Source organism: Dermochelys coriacea, chromosome 2, assembly GCF_009764565.3.
Source record: "Dermochelys coriacea isolate rDerCor1 chromosome 2, rDerCor1.pri.v4, whole genome shotgun sequence".
NCBI lineage: Eukaryota > Metazoa > Chordata > Testudines > Dermochelyidae > Dermochelys > Dermochelys coriacea.
In genome coordinates, this window is record NC_050069.1 from 92851601 (window position 1) to 92870349 (window position 18749).

At 43.3% G+C, this 18749-nt stretch overlaps 1 protein-coding gene across 3 annotated transcripts in view; it reads right to left on the minus strand.

Annotated features, from left to right (window-relative positions):
• Nucleotides 1–10650: 10650 nt before the first annotated feature.
• SPIRE1 (spire type actin nucleation factor 1) overlaps nt 10651–18749 on the minus strand; it is a 169427-nt gene continuing 161328 nt past the window's right edge. For all 3 annotated transcript variants that reach the window (XM_038391720.2, XM_038391717.2, XM_038391719.2), the window contains 5 exons: nt 16323–16460; nt 13602–13672; nt 13087–13114; nt 12858–12994; nt 10651–11919 (listed from right to left, as the gene is read on the minus strand). In XM_038391720.2, the coding sequence (XP_038247648.1) occupies nt 11661–11919; nt 12858–12994; nt 13087–13114; nt 13602–13672; nt 16323–16460 (633 nt within the window). In that variant the 3' untranslated portion in view covers nt 10651–11660. The remainder of the gene's footprint in view (nt 11920–12857; nt 12995–13086; nt 13115–13601; nt 13673–16322; nt 16461–18749) is intronic.

Sequence of the window (18749 nt, forward strand, 5' to 3'; positions counted from 1 at the left end):
TCTCCCCACTGTAGCTCCTGAGCTGCTTCCTCCTAGCTCTCTTGTGGCCCACCGTTCTCCATGGCTGCCTCAAGTAGCTTTTGGCCCTGTCTCCTGGCCCCAGAAGTTTCTCTCTCTTCCTCCCGCCCCCTTGCAACTGTTCTCCCTAGCCACTAGTTGCTCTACACTTTTGCTGATCCCCTCTTTTGGCCTGGAAGGCCGTGACTTGGGTTGTAGCTACACTAGGGGAGGGAAGTTAATCCTAGCTGCTTCTTGGCTGTGCTCCCAAGAGAGCTGCTTTAGAGCTTCTGGGATGTCTGCCCACCTAATGCCCTGTTGGCCCACGTCACTGCCTACATCCTTGTTCTGCCTTCCCCTTAGTTTGAGAATCATTCAGGGTAGGGAGGTCCCTCTGCTTTAAATCTCCTGAAAAGATGATGCAAGTTGCATCCACTCTTAATTTGCTAGGCATAGCCTCTTGCACTGTCCTTTCTGTGGTCTAATACCACTCACCATGCGTATGTGCACCCTTGGGACCACTGAGTGATTGATCACACTGCATTTTGTTATCTGTATTACTAGATGTTCATCAGGTCCAGTGTTACTCGGGATCTATCTTGACCTCCACGGGGAAGTTCGTCCTCTTTCATGCCAATTGTCTGACTTTAGGGTTTGTCTTCCTGTGGCTTGTCCAAACTGTTTTCTGTTTCGCCAGGATCCTCTCTTCTCATGAACAGCACTGCTCCAGTTATAGGTATGGTCCTTTGTGCAGTCTACCCTTTCACCCTATTCCTCCTCCTATCATTGTGGTAGTTCTGTGGAGCCATTGTGCAGAAGGGCCCTCTGATGGGGACTGCATTTTCACAAGTCACAGCTGCATATTCCCAGGCTTGCACAAGTGTCCCACTCGGACCTGTGGCACTCACGTGAGCACCCCCCCTCCTGCCCTGCATCCAGCTACACGCAGTTCTACAATATTTTCTAACTCTTTGGCTGAAACAGACTTTCTCTGGTTAGTCTTTATGTAAAATCTCTGATGGATCAGATTTTATACTAGTCTTGCATTAATCAAACTGCCCTGTAACTCTGGGCCCTTTTAATGTGGTCGTTCTCTCCTGTATAGGGCACTTCTAAGTCTTTCTCAAATGTTGAGGTGGAAAACCTTACATTGCTACTGTGGGCTCTGGCACTGCAGAAAGTGCTCAACAGAAAGGAGGAAAAAGCTTACACCGTAGGGAAGAGTTCAATCAAAAAACTAGAACCTAACCTGTCCAGCTCCTTTTGGCTCTGGGAGGTGAGGCCAAAATCTTAAGTGTTGAGCAAAAGAAAATCACTTGGCTCACTAATGGGCAGGATGTGCAGGTTCAGGTAGGAATCCTACACTATAGCACCATGAGGGTCAAAAGAAGGGATAGAAAGGAATTGAGGGGTTTGGTTGTTTACAGCCCCATCTTAACTCAGTTAGTGATATTGTCAATGCAGCTCTTACCCACATGCACATCCTTAAACCAGTAAGAGTAGAAGCAGACTTCTAAGGCTGTCTCTGCGTCCTATGTCACAGTTCCCTTTGGTTCAGAGTCTAAGGGTTTCTCTCCTTAAAGCAGCCATGCTGGTGTTAGCCGAGACAATTTTGGAACTGTCAGTTGTGTCTAAAATTGAATGTCCTGTTCTGCCTTGTAGCCATGTGTCTACCTTGCACTCCCCCACCCCCCCTTTAAGATTACTCACCATTGCTGTGATTGCGATTCTGTAGTCTTCTGTGCTGGGGCAGGGCTTGCAGTGGTGCTAGGGCTAGAGGTACTAGATAGGAAAGCTCACCCATCCAGGGAAATGCCAAGGCTTAGTGTAAACCAAGCCTGAGCCTACTGAAAGTAGCTGAGGTAACTAGAAGAAACCAGCCACAGAATTTTTCTGCCTCCTGAGAATTACGGATAACTGTGATCAGTTTTGTTGCTGCATAATTTATAAAAGTACGATAAACACTGATCAACTTTGTACATTAACCAAGACCTTTCCGTTAAATTAAAAGCATTTAATCTTCCTTATAGTTTAGACAACATTTAACTCTTATTACAGTGAAGGCACCATGATGGTTACAGGGGAGGATAATGGATACATGGTAACTCTTCCTCATCTCCTACTCTTCCCATTGTCATCTCAGTTGACTGTAAACTCCTCAAACTATGATTCTCTGCCCTACCTGTAAGGTAAGGGGCCATGCACATCTATGGTGCTAAGTAATTACACAATCTACTAAAAATAACTACGGTGTAGTTTTCTTTGTAGTAAAAACAGGCAAGTATTTGCTGCTTATGGATTCTTTCTCTCCCCACCCCCCCCGTATTTCACCTAGTCTAGCCTAGGCAGTAGGAAATGGTGGTGATGCAAGCATCTAGCTGAACCTATGATCTGCCCTGAGAATTTCCTTAAAAAGGATGTGCTCATGTCTTGCTGTAGTTCAACAGGTGTGAACTGAAGGAGGAAGATGAGCAATTCTTCCCTGATGAATAAAGTTGAGCTTATTATGGGTTAATGTGCCAGTGACATGGGTGGGAGGAACCATGTGTTTTGAGGGGAAGGAGAGCAGGGAACCCTTAACTGTAGCTCAGGTTTCTTAATAAACAACCCTACTTTTTTGTATATAATTTAGTTTAAGCCTTAGATAATTTACATTCCAAATTATCTCAGAGCCTTGTCATAGTTTCTGCACAGAATGGAGGTGGAGTCCTGGAGGAGCAGTTAGGGAGGGGGATCCTGGGAGGGGGCAGTCAGGGGACAAGGAGCGGGGGAGAGAGGAATGGGTCAGGGGACCCAGAGGGCCTGCCAGGGGCATGGAGAGGGGTCAGGGCAGTCCCAGGACAGAGAGTGGGGGGGGGTTGGGGGTCCCAGGAGGGGGTCAGGCTGTTTGGGGAGGCATAGTCTTCCCTACCCAGCCCTCAATACTGTTTTGCAGCCTAAGGTGGCCTTGGGCCAAAAAGTTTGCCCACCCCTGAGTTAGAGCCCATAATAGCAACCAGTATTTAGGGCACTAAGGCTAAGAACAAAAAACAATCACTATTTCAGCTCAGGTTACACAAAAGCCCATTATTAACTATTTAAATACTCAAGGTATGTTTTTACCATTCATTATGTCAAGAAAGCTGGAACTGGAGAATGCACCTTTTAAGAGATTTTTATTAGTAATGCATAAACAAGCTGCATTTCAGTGTCACAGCATGAAAACAAGCAGAAAAAATCTTAGTGCCTTTCTTGCATATAAATGATTGCCCTCATCTCTTGGAAGCCGTACAAAAGTACACGCACCATGACAGCTTGGAGGAAGAAGGGATTTGAGAAATTAACACTCTTGGTTGGTGTTTTATCCTTAAAGACTGAGTTGAAATACACTCCAAGGCGAAACCGACTGCATGTAATTTATGGGGTGCCTGTGCTTAGGCTGTAAGCTTAGTGCAGGAGTCCTTTGTACGCAGTGCAAGGCTTAGCAAATTAATAGGCACCCCTGTAAGTTAATGCTAACTTCCACAGGCCTGGAAAGAATGAAATGGCTGCATATCTTGCTGGCAAATGTAGGCCCATTACAGATGAAATACTGACAGATAAATAGGATGAAAAAGTTCACAAACCTTCGGGTTACGTTACTTCTGAGGGTGCCTATTATGCTGCTACCCTTCAAGTCATCACTTCCATTAAAACCCCTTGCTTGATATGAACCAAATCCAGAAGAGCACGCAGGTGAGGTATGGGCGAAGACGAAAAAAAGCCTCCACGAATGGATGGCAGCCCTTTCCCTGCTATGCAGTCTTTTTCATGCACAGGACGATGATGCAGGAGAGCTGGGTTCTAGTCCCACCTTTGAGATGAGCTTCCTGTTGACATTGAGGAAGGAGATGCTGTGATTCCCCCATCTGTGCATTACCTACCTCCCAGAGGTGTCGCAAGGCTAAGAAACAAATCCATCTCCTGTGTCGGGGGGGGGCAAAATCCAGAGGTGCTATGCAATGGGGGGGAGGGAGAGGCACACACAGTTGGGCCACCGTGTCTTTTGCCACATGGATCCTTCTCTCTTCTCACAGTGGCAGGGGGTGGGGTGGGGCAGGCCTGTGCCGCCTTCTCCAGATAGTTGAAATAGGGTCCCTAATGGAGAAGCTGCGTCTCCTTTCCATAGTCTACCTCTATTCTCAGTGCTTAGCCCAGCTCCTTGGGCCCAGGCCCTAGGTTACCTTAGGGGTTGTTAGGAAGGTGCTACAGCAGGACGAAGTACTGTTTCTAACACCCAAGCACCCCATGTTTATGCAGGGGCTGGCCCTTTAGACTGCATTTCAAAAGTTTCTAGAACTAGAAGTATCAGATTCAAGACTGACTCTTTCAAAAACTGGTTTAACAAATGGGTTTCAGAGTAGCAGCCGTGTTAGCCTGTATTTGCAAAAAGAAAAGGAGGACTTGTGGCATCTTAGAGACTAACACATTTATTTGAGCATAAGCTTTCGTGATGCAGCCGATGAAGTGAGCTGTAGCTCACAAAAGCTTATGCTCAAATAAATGTGTTAGTCTCTAAGATACCACAAGTACAACTTTGCTTTAACAAATGTTTTCAATGAAAAACAGTTTAGACCAGCAGGTGGCAACCACACCTATTAGCCCTACAAAAAGGCACAGTGGTAGCTCCTACACAGCATGGACAGGATTCCTCATTAACCCCTTAAGTGCTAGGTCTCATATACTTGCTGTGGTAATGTTACCCAGTACTGTGACCAACTGGAGATTAAGAGGTATCTGAAACCTTGGCCACACAGCACATTGTGGTCTGCGTGGGCTGACCCTCGTTAGTTCTGCATCTGTCAAGTAGTTAAAAGAACAGCCAGCCAGCCTGCCAACTAGAAATTTAATATATAGACAAAACAAATGCAGCATCAGTTGAATAGTGCATAGGTCCCCTTTTGTGCACTTGCAGAGTAACTGTGGACTTGGGGCTTGTCTACACTGGCTACCTATGCTAAAGGATTCTCCCATCAGCGTAGGTCAGGGGTTCTCAGACTGTGGGTTGGGACCCCATTTTAATGGAGTTGTCAAGGCTGATAATAGTAAGATCCTCCTACTATTGGCCGGACACCAGTGTGGGTCTAGACAGCAGGGTGGTAAAATGCCAGTGGCTGCTCTAGACTGGTGCTAGCCCAATCGTGGGAAAATCTGAGACAATTGTCAGTATACACACGGCCTTGGCAGCATACATTTTACCTGCCTACATAATGGAAAGTTTGAAAACGGTTTGGGAGCCACCCACAGGAGAAACTGCTGATAATTCTTTAAGTTGCAGAGAAAAAAAAGACAGTAATTTTAAAAAGTGCAGTTCTTACAGCAGCTGGAGAGTCTTCTTATAAAACCCAGCTTCTAAAATGCATTTTATAAAACTATGGGCCAGATTCCATGGTGTGTTCAGGGTGCTTTGTGCTACTCTAGAACTCAACTGGCTAACAGAAGATTCCCTCGATCTTGAGGAATCCTCTGATGACATGAGACTGGCAGCGAGGCTCCTACATCAACCTCCCACCACCCAGTATAGGATACACCTGCAGGAAAGACAGAGGATAGGGCCAGGATGTGTCTAAGTCTTGGCAATCCTCCTTCTGGAATGGCCTCTTCAGAGACATAGACTAATGAATGCAAAATATAATACTTGTGGCTGGCCCAGGACTGGAAGGCTGTGAAGTTGCCATAGGGATGGGAGGGGTTCTAACAGCATCAGCTCATCACCCATACAAATACTGAAAGAAAGGTTTAACTTCCTTACTTCTCCCAAGTTCAGGTGAATAGGCTCAGGCTGCAATAGGGCCTGATTGGCTTGTGTTTTGAAGAGAATGCAAGATCTATGGCTGTTTGGCTTTTTCAGTAGAGTGATCCAATAACACACAGTAGCTGTTTTCTTATTAGGGTATTTTTTGTTAAATATTAAGGAAGATCAAAAGCATATTAGTGAAATCAGAGGAAAACAAGAGAATGGAAAACAAGACTGCATGTCTGATTAATATTAACAATTCAGCAGCTCAGTTTTAACTTTGTTACATATCAAAGAAAAAAAATAAAACCAGCTTTCAGTCTTCTACATGGAAAAGATTTAGAATTTAATGCTAAGATAAGAGATATGCTGTTGCACCAGAACACGGAATTACAGCACCTTTCCCCTATCCACCGTGCGATGTCACTTTCACAAATACAATTAAAATAATAGAGACATTCCTAAAAGCTGCACAGAACTTCTGGATGAAGTTTAGCATTATTGCTACCTTCATGCCTGTCTAAAGTTGGAGCTTCCCCCACCTCCCTACCTATACAGCATGCAGCCAGTCCTAGAAGGAAGAATCAGAGAACAGACTTTTTTTGGAAAATAAATTATGGCGTGTGTGTATTTTATTTATTTTTTCTTGATAGCCTTCCACTTTGGTCTTTGAAGACTCCTCCTATACCTCTCCCACAATGCACATTAACTACAGGCTCCAAAAAGATAGATTGTGTGTAGTTATTTCAGATTCTGTAAAAAGTTCAGCGCAATTGATGCATATAGGAAGAGTTAAAATTATATACAGCTCTTCAGCTTGTGATATGGAAAGTTTTGGTAGGAATTGCTCATACTGTACTTTTCTACTGCTTAGCAGAAGCAGTATTTTAATGCAAAACATACTTTAATGCTTAGAATCCAGAGGGTCACATATGCAGTTAAATTGCTATTCTAAAGACTATTTTGACCTGTTTCCTTTCTTTCATGTAGCCCAGTCAGTGTTAAAATCTTACTCATCAACACTACCTTTGCCAAAAGAAACAACCATTTGACTTTTGCAAAATTCTAAAAAGCCATTCAAATTTTTCTTTACAATAGTTTACACATGAATAATTAATACTCACAAAGGGTATGCTCCAAAGACATTTTATTGTCCCCAGGTTTTTTTCCTTCAATAAAGGACTTAATGAAAAAGCCCCATAAGCAATATTGTCACCATGAATGTTGAAAAAATTTGTTTTATACACATAAGAGCTGCCACAAAGGCCTGTTTGCTATCTTCATTGCAGCTGTTAGCAAGGCTGAGCTGGCTTTGAATTTTCAAGAACTGTTTTCATGTATAAAATACAAGACCATTGCATTGTCAATGACATTTTTTTAAACCCCCTTTGGGTCTCTGATGCACTTATGCACAAGTCCTACTTTTATTAAACACAGAGGAAAAAAAAAGATTTTAAAAACTCATTGAAATGAGCTCACTGTGCTAGTCCCACAGTCTTTTCAACAGAAATTCATTTTACAAGGTCTATGGAGAGAGGCTCAACTTTAAATCTAATAATATAATCAATATACATATAAATAAGACTCACTTTCTTTTTAAATCTTCATGGGAAAGTCAATTCCCATTGCTCAATGCATGGCAGCTTTCTAAATATTAATAAATATATTACAGATATTTACAAACTTTTGTTTTTCTATTCTGACACAGATATGAAATTTAAGCCATAAATAGGACATTGTGGGCAGCTTCAGAAGGTACGCTGGTCCTTAACACTTGGAATGGGTTTGGGACACTAGCACGAACGGTGAGGTGAAAAGCTCAAAATAGTCCACTCCAAACTGATCCAGGCAAAGAGTGGACGGTGCTTCTTCCAACTTTGCTTGAGAAAGAGAATTGCATTTCTGACTTTGTTTCCTCTGCTAGAGTAAAGGCCAGCACATTGTACAAGGGCCTATTTTCCCTAATATAGATGGAAGCAACCAGCATGGAAAACCCCCCCGGGAGATTGGCAGCTCCACGGCAGGATTCCCCTCTCCAGGTGCTTGTGGGAGCCTCTGTGTGCTACCATCACACAGCCCTGGAATGGCTGAGTCAGGCAGACGCGGATAGAAGTGGAAGCAGCCAGCCTTTGCACCCTGCTGCCCTCACACACTAATGGACTCTAAGTTGACGGCCATTCACTAGTTCACAGGACCATTTTTTGTTGTGTGTTTGTACAGTGCCTAGCACAACAGGGTCATGGCATGTGACTAGGTCTCCTAGGTGTTGCAGTATTACAAACACCACACATTAGTAATGATGTTAGAAGCAGCATCAGCTCTCCTCTACAGCATCTATGAGGATGCATTGATATGGGAGAGAAGACCTCACCAAAGAAGCCATGCTGCAGGGAACAGGGATGATGCACAGAGGAGTAGGCCTTCATTGATGGCCCAGGATCTGCAGGGCTGGAGTCTGATTTCACTGCTCATATACTGGATGTGAGGCATTATGAGGCATCTACCACTAACCCCTCCCAATAGAAAGAAAAACATGCTGCATACTCTGCACCCCTGAGAGCCTCAGACACATCAAGGAATGCATTTCCTGCTCCTGCAGCTTTTTCCAAGGGGTCATGGAGAGGAGCAGTAAATAGATGTAAGGGGTGTAGAGGGGGATGTTTCCCAAAAAAAATTACATACAGAATAATGAGGGTTTAAAATAAAAGCCCCATGTGCTTCCCTGGGAACTGGTCATCTGATGTGAATACTATGCAATACAGCAAGGGAAAAGGGGTGGGTGGGTAGCTGGGCTGCAGGGATTGATTTTGGCACAGAAACACAAGTGGCAAAAAAAGTGCTACCATGACTGAGGGGCTATCATATGACTAACGGGGGATCTTTCATTACCCATTTCACATGAATTGCACTGTGCAACCCCACTATCGTAGGTCCTTAACTCATCAAGATATTGTAATTCCTTTAATACAGAGGTGAAAGTAAGCCGGTACAGAGTACCAGCAAGAGCCGGTGCGCCGGACCAAACCGGCTTCCCCAGGCGGCAATTTAAAGGGCCTGGGGCTCCTGGCAGCAGCTGGAGCCCCAGGTCCTTTAAATTGTCACCAGAGCCCCGCTGCTGGACCCTTGGGGTAGCGGAGGCAGCTGGGAGCCCTGGGGGTCCGTCAGCAATTTAAAGGGCCCAGGGCTCCACTGCGGGTAGCGGCGGCTGGGAGCCCCTGGCCCTTTAAATCACCACCAGAGCCCTCGGCTGCCACTGCTACCCCAGGGATCCAGCAGTGATTTAAAGGGTTGGGGCTCCTAGCCACTGCTACCGCAGCGGAGCCCCGGGCCCTTTAAATCTCCACCAGAGCTCTGGGATAGTGGCAGTAGCCAGGAGCCCCCAGGGCTCCTTCAGCAATTTAAAGGGCCTGGGGCTCCACTGCGGGTAGCAGCGGCTGGGAGCCCCTGACCCTTTAAATCACCACCAGAGCCCTCGGCTGCCACTGCTACCCTGGGAATCAGGCGGCGGGGCTGGAGTAGTGATTTATAGGGCCCAGGACTCTGCTGCAGTAGTGGTGGCCAGAGCCCCGGGCCCTTTAAATGGCCCCTGAGCCCCGGGGCTCCCAGCCCTCTCTACCACAGCCCCGGGCCCTTTAAATCGAGAGGCCCCGCCTCTTCCGATTGAAGTCCCACCCCCTGCTCAGGACTCCAGCCTACCGGTAAGTCATTTAAGTTACTTTCACCCCTGCTTTAATATGAAAGACCATTGTCCTGAGGTCCCCAGACAGAGGATGCAACAGCTGCATGGCCCTCTGCAGAAAGGAAAGGGTTAAGAATGGGGACTCACATATAACTCTGAACTTCCTGGGGTCATCAGTTTAGGCAAACCCTTAACATTATTACCCGATACTCGCTGTGTGAGCAAACTGTCTATGTAAATACGATTTACAAAAGGAAAATGAGGATGGGTGTGTCCCAGGATGGGTTTAAAAAGCCCTTTGTACAGGCTTTTCAGAACAGCCCAAACACACATTTACCTAATAGCAGACTAGCTGCTTTGGAGCTATTACAACCTAACTTGCAAATATCCCTTGAAAGGGGAAATCCTGCACATTTGGGGGGCAGGGAGCCCAACCTCCTGTGAAACTGGGGAAGCTCCACTGCGGGGATTTGGGAAGCCTGTGAAGGTGGTCTCCGTGGGTGGCTATTCCCCTCCCACACAGCAGGGATGGTGTAGCAGCAGTTGCAGAGTGGCTCTAATGTTGCTTAATGGAATGTGGGAACCATACTCCGATCATCAACCCAGAGCGAGCCCCTACATCAAGTCTAGGATTTGGCTCCTAGTGACCTTTTAAAATACATAATATTTGGTTCAAGAGATTCTATTTTGTAAATATGTATTTAGAGTTTGAAAACAGATCAACCTTAATTGTATTACAAAAACCCTGTCTCAGCTACTTTGGAGAGGTTCTGAGGTATCTCTCATCAATCTCTAGTACAGAAATGTTAATAAATAGATCTGAATCTTTCCTACTATGATATTATATAATACAGAACTGTATTGATATTAAATATCAATCTGGGTATGAAAAATGTTATGAAAAAGTTACTGTGTATGCACAGTAGTTGATTTTCAAGTATTAGTAACTTGGTTGTGTTAACTTATTTTTAAATACCAAAATGGCCTAACTCTAATTATGTTTTAACTGCTTTAAAAACAAAACATCTGAATATAAAAAAGAGCAAAAAGCATGTGATGTTTGTTAACGTTGTAACATTATTGAAACTTTTAACAGGTAGACTTTTTTCTCCATAACTTTGTTAAAAAGCAAAACAAAGTGCTCCTAATCTGAGACACTGTTGTCCCAAATTTCATCAGGATCCTAAATTTTACAGCCAAACTATAAACCCCTGAAAAATGGGATTTATAATGGATATGCTCCTGAACTTTTAATTATAGCAGTGCTTGTGTGTTCCATTATAATACAAATATACATATTACCCATACTTCCTCTCTGGGTAACCATGTTACATACTTTACAGGAATTCAGTTAAACTTAGAAGCCTCTCTTATTTCCCACCTTCCCCATCGAGTGTACAGCTCTATCTACAGCTAAAACTACTACTACCAAATATAATCATCACAATACATTCAAGATAAGGAATCAACTACTCTTATCTGCACAGGAGACGCATATAATTACACCAGGGCTTAGAAGTACAGCAGCTCAGGGTAAATGGCCCACTATTTGGGCATACAGCCTATTGAGATATTTTACACTAGAACACAGACATTATAAAGTTCCACATTGAACCATGATCTCAGAGCAGTAACAACAGCTGAAAGAAAGATAATGTTGATAGCACTAGCAAAACCTTCTAGGTTTTGTGCTGTGAGACGAGACCAACAGCCCACACTAGGTTTTTGGTGTACAACATGGTTCCATGTGCCATATAAACTAGAATATGAACACTATTAGGTTGGTAATGCCAATATGACTTACTGCTTACAATTGTGCTAACATCGACACCTGTGTTAGATTTGGTTCTCCTTTAGGAATACAATTCAGCTCCTGTCCTGAAAACAATTCAAGGAATGATGAAAAACTGAATGCAAGTAAAGGGTTTCTATCTCCACAATGCGTGCACACGCGTGCGCGTGCATACACACACACACACACACACACACACACACGGAACATTTTAAAACTATTGTTTCCTTCCAGTGCAAACGAGTTATTGGCTGACCTATTACTTATCATTATCTATAGATATGAATGTAGAGTCTGTGGAAACCGTAGAGTAGCAAACCCTGTGATCTAATGCAAATTCAAGCTCGTTAAGTAAAACAAAGGAAAGGACAGTTTCAGTGATATTTCTCACGGATGCTGACCTCATGAAGACAAAAGCAAAGAAAAAGGCACAAGACTCAGATCTCATTGATAGTTCTCTCAGAAGGGCTGTATTCAGAGTTGTCTGGTGATGCCATGCAGAATGACTGTGTTTTCCTTTTTAACCTGGCTCGTTTGTTGGCCAGAGAGAGGCTGCGCCGGCTTGAGCTAATGATTTCTGAAATAAACTTTTTGCAGTCCACACACACCTCCATGGTGCTCCAGTCCTCCATTAACTCTTTGGGAAACTGTAGATCTTCATTTGATTTATCCACAGACTTAGACTTTGCGGACAACCTGAAAAACAAAGTAACCATCCCTTACTCATTATCATTATTTACCATTCAGCCCAGTTTTGGACATGAAAGGAAACACCTCCCAAAGAGAAAGAATATGCTATTCCTGTCCCAAGTCTTGCTGTCCCCGACTTAATGAGAGTGCAAAAAAGCAGCAAGGAAAGGATGGAGATGGGAAGACACGTCAATAAGATTACATGGTTATTCAGTGAAGGCTAGTATAAAGCATGATTTGGCAATGACTACATGGATGTCTTAATTTGGCTAATTTGTGTGTAGGCACCTGGCAGACTGACTTGCACACAGAGAAAGGGGTCCGTGGATCTACATCCTGACCTGATCCAAATGTTATTTCTGGGATTAGCTTTAACAGCAGCCTGTGTTCAAAACGTAAAACCAAAAGATAATTTATCGCCAAAGCTGAAATGAAACAAACCTATGGCTAGAGAGTAGAAGAGTTTGACATGTGTAAGTCATTGTCTAATAAGGGAGCATTTCCCTATTCAGTTACCAAGAACATACAGATTTTTCTTCTAAGGATTCACCTACACTAGAAAAAAAAAAGTGAGAATATCAGCTGTACTGATATTACTATCATTGTCAGCTATAGTATAGACAGGGGACAGAGCACATTTTAAATATCATGTCAGCAAGTCTTATGTAAGTAAATATAGTTTATATTTACTAAGCAGTAAATGAAAAGTAATCAGGATGGGTTTTGTTCCTCTAGAAATGTAAGGAAAAAACCTCAATCTTGAAATTGGCAAGGAAAGACATTTATCTTTGGGTTTCTAAAAAGATATGACAAACTTTGGAAAATTAAAACAAACTACAAAAACAGAGCCTAGTAGATTATGTCTCATTAGCAACTAAGAGACTGAGAAGATCGTATGACAAGCTGCTACCAGAAGCAGAAGCTGAACTAGGAATGTCTCTCACCTGGACATGCTCCTAAGCGGCCGGTGGTGACTGGTGGCGGGTTTTTCTGGTCTCATAAAACTGTCTCCTCTCTGCAAAGCAGAAGGTCCCAGAGAGAAGATAGGAAGGGTAGAGTATGGCTTTGATGGCAATCGCATCTGTTACAAGAACAGGAGAATGATAGCGTGAAGTATCATTACCAAAGACACAGCCTTTCTGAAAGGAACAAACGGTAGGTTTCTGAACTTACCTTTTTGCAACACTGTGAACATACAGGCCTGTGTAGAAAAGTAAAGGTCTGAATCATTCAGTGTAAAGAAATGTTACTTAAGAAAGACAGTGTGGGGTACACAGAGTTCCATATTTACTGCCTTATTGACTATCACCTTAAAGTTTTCTCAGTTTACAAGTCCTCATTTTTTCCCCCAACTGCCAATACTACCAACTCAAATGGAATCTGAAATTCTCTTTGTTCTTCCAAGTTCACATGTCACCCCCCAGTAATGAGGATTCTGTAGAATCTATCTAATTGCCTCGTACCCATATGGGCTCTGCTGGGCTAACAGAGGAGTACTGTTACTGTTTTATTCTAAAACCTGAGCAGCTCTGAATCTGAATACATTAAGGGAGCGGATATGTTGAGTAAGGAAGAGCCATTTTTACAGTCATTTTTCTGACCATAACTACATTTCAAAACCAAAACCAAACAACACTGTGAATTAAAATAGAAACCAATGGGGTACTTCATGCTGAGCAAAAACTCACCTCTTACAGAACTGACAGGTGTAGGACCAGGTGAAGAAAGAAAACCTCCTTGTTCGACAACAGAAACAGAGCTAAAGAAATTGAAAACAGAAAAGACTGTAATGTCAGCAGTTCAGTCCTGGAAATAAAATTGCATGCTTCTTTCTAACTGGGCTTTTGGTGAAGACGCTCAGATTGAAGTTGGGATAGATTTATTTGATGAGTTTAATGTGCAGTTCCTCCCCCCAGGGGAGGAAAAGGAGACACTGTAATTTTTTTTTCATGATCTGTAATCTATGGAAGAAAAATACACTGGCAGATGGGTGCTCTGATATTAAATCCCCCTGGGGCACATGATGCATGATTTCCCAGAAGCTTTAAATTCCTTTTAGCTTGTTACGCATGAGCCTCCGAATGTCATGCCTCAGGCTCAAAAAAGAGTGTGAGATTAATGCACCCTGCTTACCTTTGGAGGACAATGCAGCCTTAAATAATCCCATTTGCTTTAAAACTCGGAATATACAATTCAGCCAGGCAAGAGGAAAAAAAGATTCCTCACTCACTTTATTTTAAATGAATTAGAAGAATTTGTTGACATATCTCATTGTCTCCTTCATACATAAGGGCCTGGGTTCCACTCTTTATACAGGGAAAGTGTCTGTGACAGACTGGGGGCTCTGGGTCAAGTTGTGAACCCTGTCTTGTTTTGTAGGTACCACTTAGTTTCCAGAGCTCCACTTTATACTGTAATCTTCATGTTGTAGTGCAAACCTCATGTTGTATTGCAATCTCCAATGGGGATTAGCGCACCCATTTTGTAGTGGGGGCTTCAGATCTAGTTGAATGACTATATCTGATAAGTTGGCATAGAGCAATCCAAAGCTAGCAGGGCTGTTTGTCTCTCTACTGTTAGCCCAACCATAAGAAGAAAGATTATCTGCACAGAAGCTGAGACATGGTGGGGGTGGGATGCGGGGAAGGGACAGGACCTACCAAAGGGGTTATTTAAGTGGGAATACTCTATGTGAAGGAGCTGTCCACTGCTACATGCCTGGAGAACAGGCTAAGGACAGAGAAAGCAGGACCGGCTGCTTGGCCTAGGGATGCTGACCAAACCCTGTACTCACAGGAGGGGTGAGATCAGACTGGGGGCTGTATTCAGGATTTTTTTTTTTTTCCAAACATCTGTAACTCGCTCATTGTGCTTTGTTAAGAGTAAAGTCTCTGTGGTTAAGAAATTCCTTTGCTAAGCCTGTGTTCCTTGCTTGCCTGCCATGTTGTCCCTGAAGGGGCAAATCAGGAAGCTCAAAGCACCCACAGAGAGGTGGAACATATGTAAACAATTTGGAACTTGGTAGGGCTGCGTCACTGGTTCTAGGGTCCAAATGGGGTCCCAATTCCCAAGAAGGGTAGCAGACATAGGGTCTGTACTTGGGAACATGCTTGAGAAACCCAGAGCTAGGAACAGTGACCAGACACTATCCAGACCCAAGGCACTTAGAAGCATGTGGGAGTCAGCAGCTGGGTCCACTCACAACAGACTGGTGTCCATTCAGACGAGGGAACTGGACTTGGTTGTGACAGCTTCCATTGATTTAAATGGGAATTTAAAAAAAAAAAGATACTTTATATTGTAAAACGTTTATTATATTCTATTTTACCTGTAGCTCTGGTCTCTCCAGAAAAAAACAGGAAGTAGCATGGCTGTGTATATGTGTGTGTCTAGGGCAGACGTGGGCAAACTATGGACCGCAGGCCACATCCGGTCTGCGGGACTGTCCTGCCCGGCTCCTGAGCTCCTGGCTGGGGAGGCTAGCCCCTGGCCCCTCCCCACTGTCCCCCTTCCCCTGCAGCCACGCCGCCATGTGGGCAGGGCGGCTTGCGCCCACCCACTTCCCAGGCTTTCAAATAAGCCTGTCTTGCCACTCTGAGTGGCAAAGTAAGTGGGGGTGGGGGAAAAGGTGGGGTTGGATAAGGGGCAGGATGTCTTGGGGGGAGTCAGGGGACAGGGGGCAGTTGGATGGGGTGGAAGTCAGGAGACAGGGAGCAGGGGAGGTGGGGTCCGGGGGGGGGGACGACAGGGAGCAGGGTCCCGGGGGGCAGTTAGGGACAGGGGTCCCGGGAGGGGGCGGTCAGGGGACAAGGAGTGGGGAGGTTGGACAGGTCGGGGGTACTGGGGGACCTGTCAGGGGTCGGGGGGTGTGGATAGGGGTCGGGCAGTTCAAGAACAGGGAGCAGGAGGGGTTGGATGGGGTGGAGTCCTGGGGGGGGGGGGCGGTGGCCAGGTTGTTTGCAGAGGCACAACCTTCCCTACACTGCCCTCCATACCATTTTGCAACCCCAATGTGGCCCTCGGGCCAAAAAATTGGCCCATCCTGGTCTAGGGGGAAGGATGTTTATTAAATTTAAGCTTTAAAAAAAAAAAAAGAGAAAGAGCAAGAGAGAGTGAGCGCGCAACAACTACTGTAAACGCTACTGTGTCTGTATGGAGGGTCAAACAAATGTGATATTCCAATACAAATTTTTGACATTTCCATATATAAACCAAGGAAACTGGCCCATCTGTTACACCATGTAGGGAAAGTTTAGTTTCTCCAAAATAAATTGAAAGTCAGACTGGTCAATTACTAATGAAAATCTGGCACCTGCATTCTGGTTCCAACTCGTATTCTTTCACTGACTAGAATCTCTGTGATTCACTTCCCTCCCTAACAGCTCTCAGTAGATCTGAAACAAGCATACCTTTCCTTTTTTGAGGGCAGTGTAGACATCTTTATATTGCTGATACTTTTCCAGCTCTGCTTTCACCAGCACCTGACGAATGTGCATGACTTCCTCCACTGTCAGAGCCAGGCATTCCACGGGGTAACAAAACTCCTCCTGGAAGCCAAAAATCTACATTACTATGTAACCCATCATCTTTTCAAGATTTCAGCCTAGAAAGGCAGTCACCTAGTTAGTAATTTCAAAGAAAAGATTTCACAACCCAAAAACGGAATAGCACTGGCTGATCCATGGGCATCACAAGAGTTTCAAACCAACTAAGAGACTGATATTGTGCAATTTTTATTATGAGCACTTATATCATCTGACACCTGTTTCCATTTATTTGATTTTATTTATTATGAATATTTGTTTCAGCCAATTACAATTCCATTTTATAATTTGAAAGGACACAAGATGATTTGATACATAGGTGTAAAAGATATTTCTTGGCACGGTTCCCTTTGATAGTATGTTGCTTAAAGACAAGCAGCTTCTCAGAGACTTTGTGGTGCCCAGAAAGCAGTTAGTAGCCCCCTCCAAAAGAATTTTTATTCAGTGGTACCACATATTGGTAATCATGGTTATAATTAGATCCCGTGAACAAAAGCTAGATCAAAATGATAGAAAATGTACTATATGCAGTAATACAAACAGTCTTCCTTCCCTCCAAGATGATAATGTTAATTTAAACTTTATTAAAATAATCTTAAAATATAAAGTTTGAGCAAAACAGTTAATCCATTGTTGTGTTCTTACTAGCAGGGAATTACACCCAGGCTACTTATGATGGAACTACTGCCCGTCTGTGAAACTTCTATACACTCTGTGCTAGTGCGTGTAAGAGAATAGCAACCCTGAGCATATGGCCTCTAACTTCGGTACCACAGAATAAAAAGCCTCGTTCCCAGCTGTAATCCAGCCTTGAGGTTGATTGTATGGTTCTAACAGAAAGACAGAACTGCTCTGGGAATTCCCATCGCTTTTTGCTTAGTGCACCTGTTCACTTAGCCCAGAGGGGCTATGGTGCTGAAGTGACACAGAAATTTAACGTTCTCTGAATAAATACAGGAAATCTCCTTTGTACACACAAAGGCCTGATCTACACTACAAAGTTAGGTTGATGTAAGTTGCCTTGCATCAACCTATTTGGGCATATGTCTACACTCAAATTTATCTCAGGCAGACGTTGGCACCCTGTTAACAGTGACACAGTAAAACTATCTCCCTAAACAGCATAGAGCCATGGTTAACATACTGAGGTTGATGCAATGAGAGTGTAGACATCGCAAAAGACACTGATGACAGCACTCTACGGACAGCTTGGAAATGTAATTTATAAATCAGTGATGATTCAGTTTAGTGGTAAAGTGCTCAATTTAGATAGATAGTCTTAAAATTCTGTTCTGACTTTCAATTAGAGAGAAAATATTTTGATTTCTGTTGCAGACCTGGCAAACATTAGCATTTAGAAACTATATTTTAAAGAATTGTTGTCTTATCTACCTAGAAAAGGAACAAACAAAATTCACTCTGTCTAAGATACCCACAAAAAGCTAAAATTTTGGTTTTCTTAGACAAGCCAAACCTCTGGGGTAAGTTCTTACTGGTGACACTTAGTTTTCTGGATAAAACAAACTATCAAAACCAAATGTGATTTGCTGTGAGAGGTGTAAAACTCCATGAACAAAACACAATATGTCATTTCATTAGCAGCAAACTTCCACGTAACCAGCAGCTAGCTGTCAGTATTGTATTTTAGATCCTTATGATGATGACAGCACTATTAGATATCAACAATGCTTTGGGAGGGATGGAGAGGAAGAATAATGGGTGACAGAATGTGGGGCAGGCAATGTCAATGACAAACTTATTTTCTATAGAATGGGATGTTAGGATGGTGTTTGTGGCAAGTGAGATTTACTGAATGCTTTTGATCAATCACCGTTTTCAGTCTTTTAGAAAGCTATTTCCTTATAGGAGGGATATTTTTTCTTTAATATAATCAAGTATCATATTTAATTCTTCCCTTAGACAACAAAATGTTCATTATGATGAATATTTAAACACTAATTTGTTGCATATTTGATGACATGATAAATACCCATTTCAACTTTTAAAGGTTAGCCTCTTTAATATGTTTCTTTAATCTCTTAAGATGCTTTATCAATAAAACTTTGATAAATAAAACTTTTATCAATAAAAATATCAACTGTAAAACTAGTACTTCCGGTGTTTACTAGATAGCAGAAGAATTATGTGGATCTGTTCTTGCAACCATCAAAATTAATTTTCATTAAAACTTATGTGAACAGCCAGCAGGCAAAAGGGGGAACATGGAAAATGTTCACTTGTTTAAATGCTAATGTTTTAATTCCAGCAGTTGCATAAGGACAACAAAGCTTT